The 18,914-nt window shown below is 39.3% G+C and overlaps 2 protein-coding genes across 3 annotated transcripts in view; one reads left to right on the top strand and one right to left on the bottom strand.

Annotated features, from left to right (window-relative positions):
- The first annotated feature begins 1,332 nt into the window (after positions 1-1,332).
- On the top strand, positions 1,333-7,153 carry myl1 (myosin, light chain 1, alkali; skeletal, fast). Its single transcript, XM_026295200.1, has 6 exons — positions 1,333-1,577; positions 2,415-2,442; positions 4,597-4,740; positions 5,828-6,001; positions 6,082-6,159; positions 6,613-7,153. The coding sequence occupies exons 1-6, from the start codon at positions 1,440-1,442 to the stop codon at positions 6,639-6,641; spliced, it is 591 nt and encodes a 196-aa protein (XP_026150985.1). The 5' UTR covers positions 1,333-1,439; the 3' UTR covers positions 6,642-7,153.
- A 510-nt stretch (positions 7,154-7,663) lies between these two features.
- Positions 7,664-18,914, bottom strand: part of map2 (microtubule-associated protein 2) — a 37,880-nt gene continuing 26,629 nt past the window's right edge. The window contains exons 9-12 of one of the 2 annotated variants that reach the window (XM_033325801.1): positions 17,053-17,145; positions 12,281-12,362; positions 10,216-10,328; positions 7,664-9,465 (exon numbers count right to left, since the gene is read on the bottom strand). In XM_033325801.1, coding sequence (XP_033181692.1) covers positions 9,244-9,465; positions 10,216-10,328; positions 12,281-12,362; positions 17,053-17,145 — 510 coding nt within the window. In that variant the 3' untranslated portion in view covers positions 7,664-9,243. The remainder of the gene's footprint in view (positions 9,466-10,215; positions 10,329-12,280; positions 12,363-17,052; positions 17,146-18,914) is intronic. The other variant, XM_033325802.1, reaches the window with a different exon arrangement.

Raw genomic sequence — 18,914 nt, 5'->3', positions numbered from 1 at the left:
ATCAGCAGCTGAAAGCTCCACACTGGGTCTGTAGCTCCCTGTGCTTTGACGTCACATCCTCCCCTGGAGTATTGGTGACTGTTTGCCCCAAACTGAACACAGGTGCTGCTCACTGCTCTACCTAACGCACATTATCAGAGATAAGAAAGAAACAATGGCTCATTGTTCGATAAGACATCTCTTCTTCTACCTGCCCAATCAAAGCTTCATCCTTAACAGTTAGTTCTTTCACTGTGTCTGCAACCACTGGCACAGATTCCACTGGTTGACACTGAACCCTATACTATATACCCTAAATGTATATGTTTCACTGGCTCACTGAAAACTTGATGACACTCATCCTGAATAAAATACTCAGCCAAATATGCCATCTTCTTTTGGCTGCATCATTACTTCAAATATGCTTTAGATATCTTATATATGCAGTATATTTTACTGGCATTCTACCCAAATACAGCTCAGTGATGTAGGCTAAGTGCAGTAGTAATTATGTTGCAGGAACTGTGGGATCTATGCTAAAATTGAAAATAAATGACAGTGCAGTGCTTGACTTCCCAGCATTAATTGAAACCACTGATGAGTCCAGCAGAATTCCCGACACAGATGACTAATACTTGCATCAGCAAAGTATTAACCTAAAATGTTCTAACAATAATGACAAAAAAAAGTTAATATCCTGACAAATATCAGGATATTAACATTTAAAAGATAAATGTAGATAAAGAAATCAGTCTAAAAATGTGTGGTGAATTAAAACGGTTTAGGGAAAGTCACCATCGTCCCAAATGTATTATTTGAAATTTATTTCCACCTGATAGAGGCTGATGTTTACTAAGAGATACTAAGAGATCATGCACCTTCACCTAGAAGTCCCTCTCTCTCTTTCTTTGCAATGCTCCATGCAGACTTTTATGGCCGTATTATTTGAGACTGTAGTTGCAGATTAGTGTCAGTTTTCCATGAGATGCACCAGTAAAACTGGCTCAACATTAACTACCATAATCCTTAAACAATGGTTGCGTTTGTTCATCCTCAAACAGACGAGAATGTGATTGCGCGCGTGGTGCGTAACGTTATGCGTAAAAGTGCTCCAGAGGAATTGCCCCGGGTAGGTTTACCAAGTCGTTGGTAATGTTTTCGTTTTTGATTATAGCTTCATGGTATGAATAAATACTTCCTAGCCCGCGGCCCTTTAGTCCATGTTTAGAGAGGACCCCCGCCACTACCACCACACACACACCCCTCCTATACGCTATCCAATCCTTACACGGGGAAAACGTTGGCGGGGGTCAGGAGGGAAAATAGCCTCATATATATACGCCCAAACGGTGATTTCTTGCTCTCGAGTTCCCTCCACTTTGTACTACACTCCTTGTGTTGCCACCCACACCGGGAATTGTCTGCGCTTCAGGGACACATTAGTTCTACTATCAGCTGAAATGGCACCAAAGAAGGACCCAAAGGCTCCCGCCAAGAAGGCCGAACCTGCAGCAGCACCTGCACCTGCACCGGCACCGGCAGCCGCACCAGCCCCTGCTCCTGCAGCTAAGCCCGCTGTCGACCTGTCCTCCATCAAGGTACAATGACCGTGAAAGCATTACCTGGTCTGCTTTGGGGAGGGATGGAGATACTGTAGGATAGTGGTTGCTCAAGAAGAGCTGCGATGTGACTGTTACACTCAAGAGCTGACGAGAGTAGACCTACTGCAGTTCATGGAGAGGGGTTAATTGAGGAATGCTCTTTCATTTCACACATTCAAAAGGAAAGGACAGCCTGAGAATAACAGAGGACTGCTGTGTCCATTTCGTGACACTTCATTTACAGAACAGATGAAGCCCCATTTTTCATCATTTCATATCCACGAATAGATGATTGTAGAGGTGGTCAAAAGTGGAGTAGTTAATTTAATGCACACTTATCTTCGCTTTCACAGACTGTAGCTGACTAAGTACAAAAGCATCTTAACTAGAGCGCACACATGCATGTGCACATCTAAGAGTGGATACACAATTAATAGTCAGGGCAGCGGCAGGTTTGAAGTAGCTGCTTGGAAAGTTGTGCAGAGTGAAGAGAGTGACTAGAACCATGGAGAGTTCACCATATTTAGACCACGCCCCCCACCGCCCTCTGCATTGGACTAAGTGGTGACTAATGTTAAATGGCAATGCAGTGTGACACCAAATGTGGCCATGTTAATGTAGCTAAAGATGGACCTCTACAAATCAAGTGCCACCTTATAAAGCTACTTTTGGCAAAGAGAGTTTGATCAGGTTGAATAGTCTGGATTAGATAGGAAGTGCTTGGACATGCCTCGTTTCTGACTAATGGTGCTTGTGTTGTTGATTACATGACCTGTCAAAACTTTTGCATCTCTTTGTTTTACATTTACATGGCTGCGTTGTATCGGCTTGCAGCTGGAATTCACTCCAGACCAGGTTGAAGGTACGTGGACCTCATCTTACCTTTGCAATCATGTGACACCCCTTATACTCCCACTGCCCTATAAAAAAACAAACATCAGCTCAGCCTACATTAGGCAATGGCTCTTCAGTGTTTACATCCATTGCAGCCTGTGTGGTTTTTTGTGTTTTGACTGCATTACAATTTCAGATGCCTTGTGAAGTCTGATAGTGACTAAATGAAGCTAAGAAAAGTAAATATCTTTCATATGGTGATATTTTAAACACAATTCTACTTTCTTGGCTAAACACATTGCTACCTATCTATAAAAATGTACACATTAAATATTTACCATCTGTTGTCAGTACAATATTCTGAAAATCGGTGTATTCAAAAGTAATGTATTGTGCTTTTAGTACTAAACATCTACATATTTCAAACAAACAATAGTTAACTGTACTAGTTAACACCAACTACAACAGGTAAAACAAATACAATTAGACTGAAAAGCATTCAGGTCATTTACCAAAGTAACCATTGCAAATCAATTTAACCCTGCAATCCCTGCATCTTCATATTAAATTCATTCATATTTTCAGAACAGCCACGAATAAATAAATAAACAAATGAATAAATCATGATTTTGAGGATTACAGAAGGATAATATAGATGAATAGTCAAATAATGGTGCTTGACAGAAAGAAACACCTGCTTGCTATTGGTTCCTTCTGACCCTGGATTGAGCTGCATGCTATGCTGCAGTCAGCATTCCCTACTTTTACTCAGCTCACCCACAGAGGGCCTTGCCTTTAAAAGGAGGGGGCTCATATTCTCAGCTATGTTTATCAATTCCAAGGTGGTCTTTTAAAAGAGTCCATAGCCCTGCTCAACGACAGAGAGAGAGAGAGGGAGAGAAAGAGAGACAGAAGGAGACAGCTGAGATGGAAATAGTAGAGGGGTCAGGAAGGTCAGCAGGAGTCAGTCTATTCAGCTCCTAATACCACAAACTATACAGATGCCTTGCCCTCCACCTGCTGGCAGTCAGCAAACAATCAGCTGCACTTTGTCAGTGATGGAAACTCACTGAGTACATTTACTTTTCCGTCCTTAAGTAAACTTTATTTCTGTTTTCTGCTACCTATATTTTGACTGCACTACATTTCAGAGGTACCTATTGTGATTTTTACTCCACTACTTGTTTGTGGTAACTTTCTTCACTAGTTACTGTTTTAGAATCAGATTAAATAAAACAAAAAATAGTCTAAGCACAAGATACTATTGTATATAGTTATTCAAAAGATATTCAAATTATAAGCATATAAGGTAGTTAACATTAACTCCAATAATGTGAAGTGTGCAATTCTGCATAATGAGTACTTTTACTTTTGGTACATCAAGTATATTTTGAACACATTTGCACTTTTACTTAGGTAAAATCTTAAATAGAGGACTTTTAATTGTAACAGAGTATTTCTACACTGTGGTATCGATTCTTTTGCTGAAATAAATAATCAGTACTTTTTCCACCACTGCAACTGTAGCAATGCAAACCACTGACTCCAATGGACAACTGACTCTTTTACTATACAAAATGCAGACATATATAATATAAAACAGTTGTCCAACATAAAATTAATTCATAATGCATTTTGAAGCCTGAGACATTGCAAATATGACGGTCTACTTGTAACACAAATATACCCTAAAACATAGGGCTTTATTATTTACATTAGAGGAGATTTGCATCATGTAACCTCCACAAATGATTATAATTAACTTCACATTAGTATATAACGCTGCAAAGATATTGATGACTTTTTAGCTACATGAAAAACATGTAAATAAGATTATTTTTAGCGAGTATATGCTAAATGTTATGCTTCATTAATAAATCAAAATCCAGTTAGCTAAGCTAATTGGTAAAGCACAACAATATAATAAGATTTTAAAAACACAAAAAACTACATAAAAAAATCACACAAATGAGAAATAAAATAATAGAAACTGCACAAGTAAGTTAAAGTTTTCCATAGGACATAACATACTTATTAATAGCAATAGAAATATCACACTGTACAAGGCCAAGTACTGTCAATGTACTGGTATTGTTTGTATGCACAAAGACAAATCACTTCATAAAAATGAGAGAACTGCTGCATCAATTTAGGTAATGACATCTTCTTTTCCCTCCCCAAGACTACAGAGAGGCCTTTGGACTCTTTGACAGGGTGGGTGACAACAAGGTGGCTTACAACCAGATCGCTGACATCATGCGCGCTCTGGGCCAGAACCCCACAAACAAGGAGGTGAACAAACTGCTGGGAAACCCCTCCGCTGATGGTAAGAGATAATTTTAGCATATGTTATCACTCAAGATTTGTGTGGTGATGCTAGGGTTTCATAGATTTAAAGCTTTGGGATGCTTAGTGCAATTCATTACATTTAAATTTGATAATTGAATATAAAAACAATTCTTTAAACATGTTCAGTATATTTCCATTATATGCAATTTTCTGACTGAAGATACATTACTAATTCCAGTCCTAATCTTCATATAAATAAAATGAGATACAGTGCTGATTTTTGTGTTGATATTACTGTGACCAGCAGTATAATTCATTACTACACTGCTTTAGAAAAACATTTGCCATTAGTGCTGATATGTCTGAACTTTTACAGACAGTGGCTTAGGACAAAGAAATGAGCAATAACTGCTTTTGTGGCTGGAAAGATCTGATGTTCAATCAAAGTAGTTGGTTTTCTTTCCTTTGAAATAAGCCACATCAGGAACAATGTGTCACATTAAGAATGCTTAGAACAGGTCTGTCTCATTCACCCTGTGATATGGAGCATTACGCTCTATGCACTATTTAATAATGCAGCATCACAGTTGAGTGTAGTCACATATGCCAAAGTCCACAATTGTGCACCTCCGACTGTGACGTGGTTGGACATGCAACAGATTTGTAACTTTCAACCTGTAGAGTTCAGTTTCTTGCTTTTACAAACTGGTCTTAGTTCTTTATTATATGTTTTAGTTAAACTATGGAAAAAAAGCATCATTGATCACATTGTTCTGTCCCTCTGAATCATCTAAAAATGACACCATAATGCATAATGACTACTGAGAGAGCCACGTCTGCATGTCACACTGTAGTCTAGCAAGTCTGCAAAATACCAAGTGAGATTACAGAACAAATAGAAGAAATAAAACATGTCCAAAATGGCATTTTGTTATAAGAGTCCACTGTGCTCCATCATTAACTTTCAGAAGAAAAAGAAGATCCTACAGTAGAAATGTGGGAAAGGACTGAGGTTGAAATGTTTTGATAAGGATTCTGTTGTTGTGGTGCCTGCTGTCTCAAACCTGTCTGGCTTGTTCAATTCTGTATGTAACTAGCTATCCCCTCCGTCTCCCTTCATACAGACATGGCCCACAAGAGAGTAGAGTTTGAGGGTTTCCTGCCCATGCTCCAGGCCATCATCAACAGCCCAAACAAGGCAGGATACGAGGACTACGTTGAGGGTCTGCGTGTCTTCGACAAGGAGGGCAACGGCACAGTGATGGGCGCTGAGCTGCGTATTGTCCTGTCAACACTCGGTGAGTTTGGTGAGGGTTGCAGTATGTTTCTCTGTGTATTTGTGTCACTGACATTGGTTGTTTTCTGCCTCCCCCTGCAGGAGAGAAGATGAATGAGGCTGAGGTTGATGCTCTCATGGCGGGACAGGAGGATGAGAATGGCTGTATCAACTATGAGGGTGAGGCACAAATTACATCATTACAGTATGATGAATAACATACAGTGATGTAATGTCTATTATTCTAAACTGTATTATTATACGTACTAAGTGATTACTGATCATTTACATACAGTTATTTTTAAGGGTAACTGCACCCCTTTTAATACATAAGGAGATGTTTGGTTTTTCTTTTTGACCTTTCTATTTAAAATGACTCTTGTGAGAGCAATGCTAAATTAGTGGAGTAAGTTTTGGAATGCCAACTTTAACTATAAAGTGAAGCGTCAATTTCCACTGATATTACATATTGTATTGCAGAGATTTCAGTGTTTCATGTCATTTATAGCCTATAGCTGGAAAAATCAATCTGCAATCGACTTTTTTTTTTCTTTTTGATTATTTGATTGTCCTCACTCATTCAATTCTCCTCTCTTCTTTTTTTCTGTGTGCTGCCCTCGTCTTCATCTGCAGCCTTTGTCAAGCACATCATGTCTGTGTAAGGACCCTGCCATTGTGGTGGTGAGCATCATATATATGCAGACCCCATGGTGTCGCGACATCCACTCGCTGTTTCCTGTACCACTTGAGGAAGCAGGGGGAACAAAGGACTATGAGATGTCATTTCCTGAAACCTTTTGTTTTGTTCCAAACTTTATTTTTTTTTCTCTTTATGTCCAGCTGGTGCTTTTTTCTGTCCTCCTCCTCCTCCTGCTGTTCAGGAAGCTGTCCCGATTTCCCATGAGATGTTTCTTTTCTCATCTTCACCAAAGTCCCCGTTTCATTAGGTTTTTTAAAAAACAAAAATCGCCATTGGTTTTCACAGTGGAACAGTGATGGAGGGGATCATCCCCTCCTGTCACTTTACTGACTCGCTGACTGACTATCTGTCAGTGAAGTGACTGGTTTGGCCCAGGATTGGCCATCAAAATGAATCCACTCCTCACCTGACCCATCCCTAAGTCTTAACTTATTGTATCCCTGCAATTTCACAATAAATTTTCACAAACTCCCATTTTTTTCCTGAATTTCTGACTCTAATTGATATAAGTTGTGCACATTTAATCCAAGCAGAATGATGTTAAAAGAATAGACCTTTTGGAAGATAAGCTCTATCACTTTATCACTTCTAGTTAGACGAGAAGATCAACACTACTCTCATGTCTGGTTATTCAATTTGAAGCTACAACTAGCAGTCATTTAGCTTAACACATCTTGTCATTTTTACATTTATTTTTTATTTATTTGTATGGGTGAAACAAATTAGATGATGTTTAATAGTTTAACTTTTAACACAAGTGCTTCTGCAACTGGTAGGTGGCACTTTTGGACAGAACCAGGCATGGAGTTTCCACTCCTTATTCTAAACTGACAGGCTGCCGGCTCTGGTTAAATACTACAGATATAGAGTAAAAGGAAATGAGTGTATTGAGTTACCTCTATGCCATGTTGTCTGGAAAAAAAGACAGTATTCCTATATCAGTTTTTGTCCTTTTTATTGTCATTAATCATTGTAATTGGTGTCATATCAACAAGAGAAAAACTGCGTACATCTACTTGACCTTTTAAATACATTTACAGTGGCTGTAGGGCGGAGGCAGGAGGTGGGGAGGGGGCACACAGAGATGGGCAATGCTGAAAAAACACAGAAGCAAACAAACAATCGCCGGTGAGGGTAGTTATTAGGCAGGAGGCGAGATATACCACAGATGGTATCTGAAAAAGAAGCTAGATAACTCAAACACTTTTTCTAACAGATGTAGCAGGAGGTGATCACATGTCCTTGATTGGATTATTTTTCCTCATAAAACGTCCTTATAGTCAGATTTCTGAAAACCTTATTTTTTTCCCCCCCAATTTCTTCTCCCACATATAGCAACAAAACATCCACATACGGTAGCATCCGTGGTAAAACGGCATGGAATCTGCACCAAACGCACACACACGCACAGACAGATTTCAGAGTAGCTGCATCTTCTGCTAAATCTCAGGCTGCAAATGGTGGCGTCTTCCTCTGTGGTTCAGGTAACCGATAGTCCTGATGAGTGAAACAGCAGCTTGTGTTAGCAGAGAAACGTTCACTGTTCACAGATTAGCTGCAGCTGTAAAAACTGCATACTTTCAGCTTTTTTGCTTTTCAGACAGACGCTTGTAGAACGAACTCCAGGATTTAATACTATTCTGATGTGTAAACAGGCTCCTATTGAACTACCAAGCAGATACAAGTGTATGATTCTCTTCAACAGGATTGAGATGCATTTTTTTATTAGCAACACCAAATCAGCTGTCTGACACTGTCACCAAGCATTATACTGTAAACAACTAATAACTACAAAACATGAACTGGTTTAATCTTTATCCAATAATTGAGGAAATAACTTACTAAAATCATTTTGAAATTACAAAATAGCCTCTTTTAATATTTCAATCAGTACATGCTTGTCATAACATGACACAGTTCTTGCAATAATGCAATTTTACAGATATACTTTGTAGCCGTATTGTCACTTTCTTTTAAAATGTTTTGAGGACATGTAGATGGCAAGGAACCTGTATTTTTATGTTTCTATATATATTTGTTAAATATATTATATATTGAATGATGAGAATGACTTGCAGTAAGGATGCTTGGTCTGTTAGGGGACTCGGCCATGCACATTTACTGAGCAAGAACAACACGTGCTGCGTGGTGTGCTGGCCACATTATTTCTTATTTAATGTAGAAAAAGGCGCTAGCGTCTTCAAAACACTGATCCAGGGCCAGTCAGGATAATACCTGGTAGTTACATACTTCATTTTACGTAGGACCAGTGCTCAGACAGAACTATTCTATTCAACATCATTCAAAGAGAGAGAGGCAATCAAAATGAATCAGAAATAACACACTTTGGGTTTAAAATAGACGGGAAATAAAGAGGGCCAAAGTATAGTAGCTCCTAAATCGAGTCTCTACTTAGAGTTGAGAAATGGATCTTGAAGTGGAGATGTTCAAAAGCTGTGGTTTAGCTGAGCTTGGCCTTAGGGGGGCAGGCGTGGGAAGAAAAGTTAGAGGGGATCAGGGTGAGGATGTCTGGGGTACAGAAGACAAATCCACAGATCCAGTGTTCACAAACCCTGCTTAGCCAGAGCCGCAGTGACATCCTCGGCTAGGGTTGCTAATTGTGGGGACTCCATCATGTTGAGACTGCCAGAGGAAGATAGGTGGCTGTCACGGTGGCGGTGAGGAGACACCAAGCCTGATAGGCCTGGCGACTGGATGATGATCTCAGCTCCATGGTCCACCCGGGCCTTGGCGTGGTCACGAAATGTCAGCCTGTGGCTCTCAATCTATTAAATACAGGTGGTGTGATGGAAGAAATGGAAGAAGAATTCCATAATTTTCATATCCTGTCATTTATTTGTCTTTACAACTGCAAATTGTGCTCAACTTTGACAGAACTGTCACGTGTTTGTGTTCTCAAGACATTACAAGACTTCTAGTCCTGTGTCGACGTGTTCACTGAACATACAATTATGGGAATTTGGACTAACATAATTTAATGTTAGTGGCGAATACCATACCTTTACTGCTACCCTCACAGGCAGATAAAGGAATACAACAAGTTTTTGAAGATTGGCCTATATATGTGTATGTATGTATGTTACACCCTCAAATAACCCTAAGTGAGACTACAGCTTCACCACATACAGTACCTTTTAGGATATCATACTATATGAGTGCTTTTTTTCTGTGTACCTTCTTCTTACTTTACAGATAAATTGACAAATTAAGGAAGCTGAGAGATCTGCATATCATGACTTGTACAGAAAATGTTATTTGCTGGACTGGTGACCTGTCCAGGGTGTACCCCTGCCTTTCACCCAAAGAGAGCTGGGATAGGCTCCAGCAGATCCCCGTGACCCTAAAATAGAAATAAGTGGGTACAGATAATGAATAGCTGGATGGATGTTATTTGGTGTGCATAGATGCTGAGAGAGTTTTTTTTTCATATACTATATCTGACTAGAAAGCCAATCTCTCAAAAACTTGATGTTTTCCTTTAAATCATGGATTGGGAGCACGGAGCTGACACTCACCGTTACACGGCCTCCACCAGGAATGTGGTGAGCATTATCCAGGGAACCCACCTTGGCTTGGGCTTTGTCTTTGAAGTCCAACTTCACACTTTCAATACGCACATTACCGCCCCCTGGGAACAAGAAGAGGAAGTGCAAAAATTACAAAATAAAGCATAAAAATGTGAGACATTTGCTCTGATTTACTTAGTGCTAGCAGCTGACTAAAAGTGAAGAGGTAAAGAGTGTATGTGGTTGGATAGATGGCGTTTACAATACTCTCATCTGTTGGGAGAGATTTCTTCTCGAGGGAAGGGAATGCCTAATGTGTGCTGAGTGAATATGCATGCCCAGTGAACCCTCATTGAACAAAGGTTATAAAATAAACACACACACAGAAAGGGACCAGCAGATGGAGCTGCAGGACTTTATGCAGTGGCAACATCTGGAACACTGCACTCTGGTAATATGTCTAACAAAAATATATATTGTACACAGTATATTTACCAATTACCTGAAGTTGTCTAATCATGCAGATTTAGGTTCATTTGCCAGTGCCACTGATTGTCTGACCACAACATCAACACAGTGGGGGCAGATAATTTATCTTGTGATGATCAAAGCTTAAATAATAGTCAACAGTGACTTTCCAAAACCAATAGAGAAATGAACAAAACTTGGCTATGGACCATATCTTTTCTTGGGCCTACTCTCCACATTTGGCCAGTTTACCCAAGAAGCTTTTGATCCCATCCAGAGCAAAGATGCTCCTTTAGCTGGGATTGTTAAATGGGACAGTCTTGTTTATGTGTGGCATTTAACAGTGATTGTAATAATCAAACTACAAAGATACACTTCAGAAAGTCTAAGGTCATAAAGGATTGGATTATAGGAAAACTGAATCATAAAGTATGAGAAAACTGTTCCTCGCCCGATGAATCTCTGAGGAGTAAAAAAAGTCAACGATGTGTGTGATTCCTTCACGGTCAGTGACTTTAATGAAAATCAAATCATGTATAACCCTCGTCAGTTTTGACAAAATCCTGTTCATCAATATCCTGCTCCACATTCACACACTCAAGGTAAAAAAACATGGAACATGGCACAGCCGCCAGGAACCACAACACCTCCCACATTCCCCCTGTGGACAGACTCATTAAGCTGTCAATCCAAGAGCAGTTTATTGCTTCTTTGCCTCTGATGGTCCAGATCATTGCCGGGTCCTCAGGGACTAGAGTTTTTTTTTTCAGGAGCTTGCTTTCAGGTTCAGTGTTGAAAATATGCAGATAAATAAGTCATAGAAGACCCCACCTGTTGAATCCTTTGGCCCTGACATTAAAATGTGATATCTATGTGGATACACTACCAGTGCCAAGCTTTTCCATTTACAGTAGACCTGACATTAATAAGCATTCACTCCATTATCCCTGCAATGTGATCAGATCTCATTATGCAAATGAATTAAAACTTAAATCACCTTTCCCGCAGGAAGAGAAGCCTGCTGTTGCTACTAGCAGGAAGAGGTCGTGTTCGATGACCTGTCAACTTTATAGGATGACTTTTTTTCACAATCTAGTCAAACTGCATTTACACTGGTTGGGATGCGACGACAGCACCATATTTCTCTTGAATTAATATGGTGTTTCCTTCCCAGATACAGATCATATATTAATGCTAAATGTAAATGGGGTCCTTGAATTGGATCAAAGGTTATGGTCTCACACAGATGTTAAGAGTGATTTATTACTATTATTGCCATTACAATTCATTGTTCATTTAGGTACCCTTCACAGCACTAGTCTGGCTCTGCCTGCCGGCTACTCTATTGTGTTTCGTGTCAAGGATGCATATACAATAGTAGCTGCCCACTAGGACCACAGTCTAAACTGAGCAGCTTACAAAAGATACCTTGCTCAAGTACATCAAAGCAGCATTAGACACCCTCCACATAAATTCATCTAGCAAGGTTAGGGATTAAACTGATGACCTTCTGGTCACAACCATGCTTCGATAACCTTTATTCCACACTGCCACCCCCGGTGTTGCCCCCTAAGTTTCCCCTGAACACGTGTAGAGTGAAGGTTACCTGGCCGATGATGGATGTTGTCTAGTGAGCCACACTTGGAGGTGACGTGACTCAAGTCTATCTTCTTGTTCTGTATCTGCACCTGAAATAAGCAATGTCAAGAAAAGACAAGGTCTAGCAGTTAACAATGAGGCTTCTATCGTCTCAATCAGTCGGGGAAGAACAGTACAATATATCAGATATACATGTGAACAGAACTGTTGGTGCCCTTTCATTAAAGAAAGAAAAACCCACATTTGTTACTGAAATAACTTGAAACTAACAAAAGCAATATTGAATAAAAAATACTGAAAATTAACTAATAAAAATCAGACATTGCTTTTGAATTGTGGTTTAACAGAAGAACTTAAAAAAGAAACAAACTAATGAAACTGTCCTGGATAAAGGTGATGGCACCCCTAGAAAAGACTGAACATAGTTTGACCATAGAGACATGTTAAAGTAAAGTGTGTCCTGTAATTAGCATAATAGGTGTCTTCAAACATGTAATCAGCCAGTCTGCCTTTTTAAAGGGTGAAAAGTCGTCACTGTGCTGAATTCCAAGGTCAAGGCACATCAGTGTCAGATCGCACCATCCGTTGCTGTTTAAGCCAAAGTGGACTTAATGGAAGACGACCGAGGAGGACTCCACTGTTGAAAGCAAATCACAAAAAGTGAGACTGGAATTTTCCAAAATGCATATTGACAAGCCACAAAGCTTCTGGGAGAATGTCCTTTGGACAGATGAGCCAAAACTGAAGCTTTTTGACAAGTCACATCAGCTCTATGTTCACAGATGCAAAAATGAAGCATACAAAAAAAGAACACTGTACCTACTGTGAAACATGGAGGAGGCTTGGTTATGTTCTGGGCCTGTTTTGCTGCATCTGACACAGGGTGTCTTGAGTCTGTGCAGGGTACAATGAAATCTCACGACTATCAAGACATTCTGGAGCGAAATGGGCTGCCCAGTGTCAGAAAGCTTGGTCTCAGTCATAGGTCATGGGCGCTCCAACAGGATAATCACTCAAAACACACAGCGAAAACTACCCAAGAATGACTAAGGACAAAACACTGGACTATTCTGAGTGGCCTTCTATGAGCCTTGATCTAAATCCTATTGAACATCTGAGGAAAGATTTGAAACAGGCAGTCTGGAGAAGGCACCCTTCAAATCTGAGACAGCTGGAGCTCTTTGCTCATGAGGAGTGGGCCAAAAAAAGCTGTTGACAGGTGCAGAAGTCTCATTGAGAGCTACAGAAATCACTTGATTTGATACAAAAGCAATGTCTTTTCACTAGTCAGTTTTTTAGTACATTTTTATTTATTTTTACTCTTGTCAGCTTCAAGTTATTTCAATGAGCAATGGGTTTTTCTTTCTTTAATGGAAGGGCACCAACAATTTTGTCCACATGTGTATGCACTAAGATTTTGCTGCTGTTAAAAGAAAATACTGGGTATCAACAGAGGAGAAAGGCTCTAGTTGTATATACTCTTAACACTGATATCTAATTGCATGTAATTATTAAAAAACACAAGCAGGAACGCACAACAGCAGTATGCCACTGACTAACAAATAACAGTCTTTGTTTTCTACTATGCAGAAAACTGCTGGTGCTTGTTAAACCAACAAAGCCAAGATTGAATACAAGCTATGTGCGTGGTTCAACTGTGTTTTGAGCTAAAAATGTCTGGGCACATTAAAAAAAAAAAAAAAAACAAAACTGTGTCAAATATACTGTATTCCATAACAGTGAAGATTTAGTGTGAGACATTTAAAAAAAGAATCATAGCTGAAAGTGGCCACAGGCAAAGGGGAGATAGGGGTATGCAGTTATGTGACACACCCTGGAGAGCTGAAGAGAAAATCACAGAGAGATATGTAAGGAGTGAACCAATGAGACGGCGAACAGAGCGGAGCTATAAAGCTTTAGACACAGCACAGTGAACAAGAAGAGCTACACCACATCTTGAGATGAATCACTGGGTCACGCCTGTGGTCAACAATCACTCTGTCAAGTCACTGATTTAGATGATATATCCTTTTGTAACCAATGCTTTGGTGTTTTTTTTTTTTATGTTCTCCTCTCTTAAATAACCTGAGAGGGGGAAAAAAAAAAAAAAAACAGTATGGTGACGATGATGAACAATGCAGATCATCAACAACATAAACCACAACGCAATGAGCACAAAGTACAGAAGGCACTTTAGCCCTTTCATCCACCAGGGCTCTAACACATGCACAACACAGCATGAGATGTGGTTTGTGTCAGCGTGGGTAAACATCAGGCTGCAGGTTGGCTCACCTCTCCAGAAATCATAACTATCTATATTTATGTTTCATATTATCTCCAAAGAATACATTTGATGAGGTGTTTTTCATTACTTGTAACTGAAGTACTGATTAGTGATGTGATATGATATTGATCCTCTGTTATTCTGAGCAACTTGGGGGAAGTGGTTGGATGAGAAAATCTCCTTATTCAGGTCATGTCTACCCAGATATATGAAATATATCTACATAAAAAGTTTTCTTCATTAAATTATAGACTTCATCTAGATTTATCTGATTTATATCAAATATGTTTAGGTCTGTCCAACTGGTGCTTTCATTTCGTCAACCAAGAAACTTTTCATGCCCTTAAGAATACGACACACCAAATGTAATCTAATTTAATATAGGCTACTGTATGACCAAAGCAGTCAGTTGAAAAAAAAAAATCCTATCATATAGACTTCTATTACAATACTATGCAAAAGTTTTAGGCACTTTGAGTTTTTATCCATCACACAATATCATCAGGAGGTGTCTGAGGCAAATTCATCCTGCAGCATGACAATGAGCCCAAACATGCAGCCAGAGTCATAAAGAACAACAAGGAGTCGTCGTCATTCAACAAATGGTATGGACCCCATGAGCCCTGAGGTCAAAATTATGGAGTCAGCCTGGGATTATATGAAGAGACAGAAAACATTGAGACAGCATAAACCCACAGAAGAACTGTGACAAGTTCTCCAAGATGCATGGAACAACCTACCTGCCAGGTACAGTGAAAAACTGCGTGCAGGTGTTCCTAGAAGAATTAGTGCTGTTGTAAAGGCTAATTGTGGTCACACTAAATATTGATTGGACGTTTTCTTTGTATGAATTTTATTATAAAGTGCTTTTTAAGTAATATCTTTTTAATTGCATTATGCTTTAAAGTATCCTACCTTTACACGGTGCCTAAAACCTTTACACATTATGCACATTACAAGTTACAAATGCAATAACTGAATTATTATTTTCATTGTGTCAAATTTACCAGTAGCATTCTGTCTCTTCCACTCCTTGCTCTAGCACGGTCTAAATGCAAACACTACTATGACAAAAAAAGCTAAGGGCATCTGCTCTCAACCAATCACCCAACTTAACTCAGCAGCCTTGATCTCACCTGTTACTTGCCCATTTCAGCACAGGCCTCACGTTTGTCATGTGCTTGCTATAAAAAGATCTGTCAATTTTGCAGCTGTGTTTTAAAGTGATCAGTGGGCCTTTGAGCCATTTGTCCTTCATTGTTGATGGGCATAGGCTATTTAGACTCTTCCATGTTTAGGATTTCAGGTGTAATTTTAGTTTGTCTTCCCTTTAATATTGTTTAGCAGGTTTGCTAATTGTAAATCTATAATCTGCTAGTACAAACATGCTTGACATGAAATCCTTTTAAGTAGTTTTTTTGTTTCTGTGCATATTGAAGGACCAGTGATTTCCATGTTTCCCAAAGTAAAAATACAGAAACTACAGTAATCCACACACTAGTCTACAGAAAAACATGCCATTATGCATACCAGGGAAAAAACGGTTGCATAATTTCTAGTTTTCTCCAAATGCAAACAGCTGTTAGCCTCAATAACCTGAATTTGACAAAATAAAAGAGTTTTGGTGATGAGACAATTGTGAGGGACATATAAAGACAAGATGGAAGTTTTGTCTCATTATTAAGCTTACATAACTGTGCCCTGATGACATGCATTACTCAAATTTGAGGCTACAGATGGAGCACAAACTGTACCTGCCGCTCTTAAAAGGATGTAATTGTGGTGCTGTATGCACTGTGCTACCTGCTGAGGATGAGACATGCTGGTAACAGTTGTTAGCAATGACTGGAATACAACTGTAATATTTTCAATGCATCTAGATATCTAGAAAAATGAACCACAAAGAAAACAAGAATAAAAGACGTGACTTATTTAACCCTGAGCAGCCTAATCATAGCAAAACAATATATCAGAGAATGTAGGTCTCGTTGGTGTGGTGTGTTGTTAACCTGTACAAAGCTGTGAGGCTGTGGATGGAGCAAAATGTAACTAATCTTGATACCCAAACTACAATGCACTTTTGGATCATCAACGACAAACAAACAATTGTGCCCCTCTCCTGTAGTGCACAGTGAGTCACCAATTTACCAAAGAGACAATGGGGAACAATCTAAAAAAGATGCCTAAACTCCTTTGTGCAGTGTTTATATGTAAAAATACTGTTACAGCCCTGAATGTTGTCAAGTGCTGGAGGAGGAGACATTCAGCCTTTTGTATCAAAATTCCTCGCAGGACACAAACCACCGCTAGAGAATGTGTGGATGAAGAGCAGTCAGGTAAAGAGCACCAGCACTTCGGTCTTGACTGAATGACTTAACAATAAACTGGGAAACTGTACCGCAGCACAGTGGAAGAAGCAGCACTGAGCACACACAACAAAACACAGAAATAACACTGAAATAACACTGAGACAATGGACTTGGCACAAGACTCACGTTTCCACCTCCAGCTGAGTAGCCCCGCCTGTCCAAGGACCCACACCTAGACTGAACATGGCTATAGTCCCGCTTTACATTGGGGATGAGAACCTGCAAGGGTGGAGGTGAGGAATGAGGTGGGAAAAGACTTGGGCTTTCCTGTATCACACTTCATTATAAGCATCTCTTAAAACAGTGTGCATCCTTCCGCTTCTGGTTAAATATTCAGTACTAGACATCTGGGTTTGTTTGGCCATTCTGGAAAAACTAACAACTGACACAGTGGTTCCCTGTTGGACTGGACAAACATCATTCACTGGATACAATCACTCTACGCTAACAGACAAACATTCATCTGACTACAACTGTCTCCCAGCACGTGTATTAACCTCATTTATATACCAAAAGGTTCTACATTGGGTGAGTCCTCTGAGGAGCCTCTGTGCTCACCATATCCTCCTTTGAAACAATGGATCCTGAGCATAAAAAAGCTGTTCAAATGAAGCCAAAGCTACTTAGTATGCCCTTCAGTTCATGAGGATGTATATATATATATAGTAAAAGACTTTAGTGACTCTAGTTACATGAAGTTTCAAAATATTGCTGTGTAATTTCACCTTTTTAAATCTGAGTCCATAGAACAGATATAAAGCATTCAGGAAATCTGGACTTCAAACTCCTTTTGAACATACTGGAATGATTTTTCGCTGTTCAGATTCAAAATAAAGTGCAAATAAATGCAAATTAAAAGCAGTGCAATCTTAAGACCATTAGCTTAGCGTCCAGCGATGATAAAAATATATGACTGTGAATGGCTCTGTAGCTGCAAGGAGAGAAAGCAGGAGTGAGATGCAGACACAGCAGAGTTGGTACATAAACAATATTAAGTACATTTTCCCCTGCAGCACAGAAAAAGCAATGGGAACCACACTGGAGAGAATAGAAGACATACAATACATAAATATCTCAAACATTGTATGCATGAGGAGAGGAGATAAGAGACTGAGATATATGAAACCCCAAACATTTTTCTGTTTGCTTCAACATACTTAATTAGCCCAAAACAACAAATGTGATGAACAAGAAGAGTATACTTCATATTTGATGAGGGTTATCCATCAGGCACAGGGACAGATGCTAACTAGCAAACAGGACCTTAACGGTCATAAACCGAGTGTGTGTTCAGTTCCCATTTAGCCCATTGACTGCTGTTGCATTCCCTTAGGTCTGCTAAATGTTTAATGCACAATAAACAAGTCTTTCTGGTCCTAATTGGGAAAACAAAGGCATGCACTGACCAAATAAAAGCATATGTTACCATCAAAATCTTCCCCAGAGCATGTTATACATTAGAAACTTAAACTGTCCTTAAACGTTCATCTTCTAAAGAAACATTTCTCTTTTGCTCAATAATTAATTTGGACTCATGTTTCGTCATCTGTTCCTTATTAAAACAGTATAAATAGTTTAGGTCTCTCTTTCATTTGACTACAACCTGTACACGCTGCAGTGCCCTACTGTAATTTACACAAAATTACATCAGATGATTCACACTTTTTAAAATGTAAATTGTAAGATTACAAGGATTCCTGCCTGGGAAGGAAGTAAGGGGGACACTTCATGATAAAAGAAAATGGGTTTATTCCCTTCTCGAAGGGGAGAAAACATGAGATAGTGAAGAGGATGAAACCACATTTCACATTGTCTCTAAATTTTCCTTCATAAATTTTTATTCTGGTGAGACCAGGAATCAAAAATTTGCATATGGAAAACACTAACACCACTAGTGAATAGGAATCACATGCCACTCACTATTAGTGTGTGATAAAATCTACAACAGCTCTATCGGCACACAAAAACACCTACCAGACACAGATACC

The sequence above is a fragment of the Mastacembelus armatus genome, chromosome 21 (genome assembly GCF_900324485.2).
Source record: "Mastacembelus armatus chromosome 21, fMasArm1.2, whole genome shotgun sequence".
NCBI lineage: Eukaryota > Metazoa > Chordata > Actinopteri > Synbranchiformes > Mastacembelidae > Mastacembelus > Mastacembelus armatus.
Note: the sequence above shows the minus strand (reverse complement) of the source record. Positions and strands in the feature narration are given on the sequence as shown.

Bases quoted from the DNA above. Each gene is read 5' to 3' on its own strand.
- myl1 (XM_026295200.1), top strand. From the start codon at position 1,440: ATGGCACCAAAGAAGGACCCAAAGGCTCCCGCCAAGAAGGCCGAACCT. The intron at 1,578-2,414 runs GTACAATGACCG...ATCGGCTTGCAG, and splicing joins TCGACCTGTCCTCCATCAAG to CTGGAATTCACTCCAGACCA. The intron at 2,443-4,596 runs GTACGTGGACCT...TCCCTCCCCAAG, and splicing joins CACTCCAGACCAGGTTGAAG to ACTACAGAGAGGCCTTTGGA.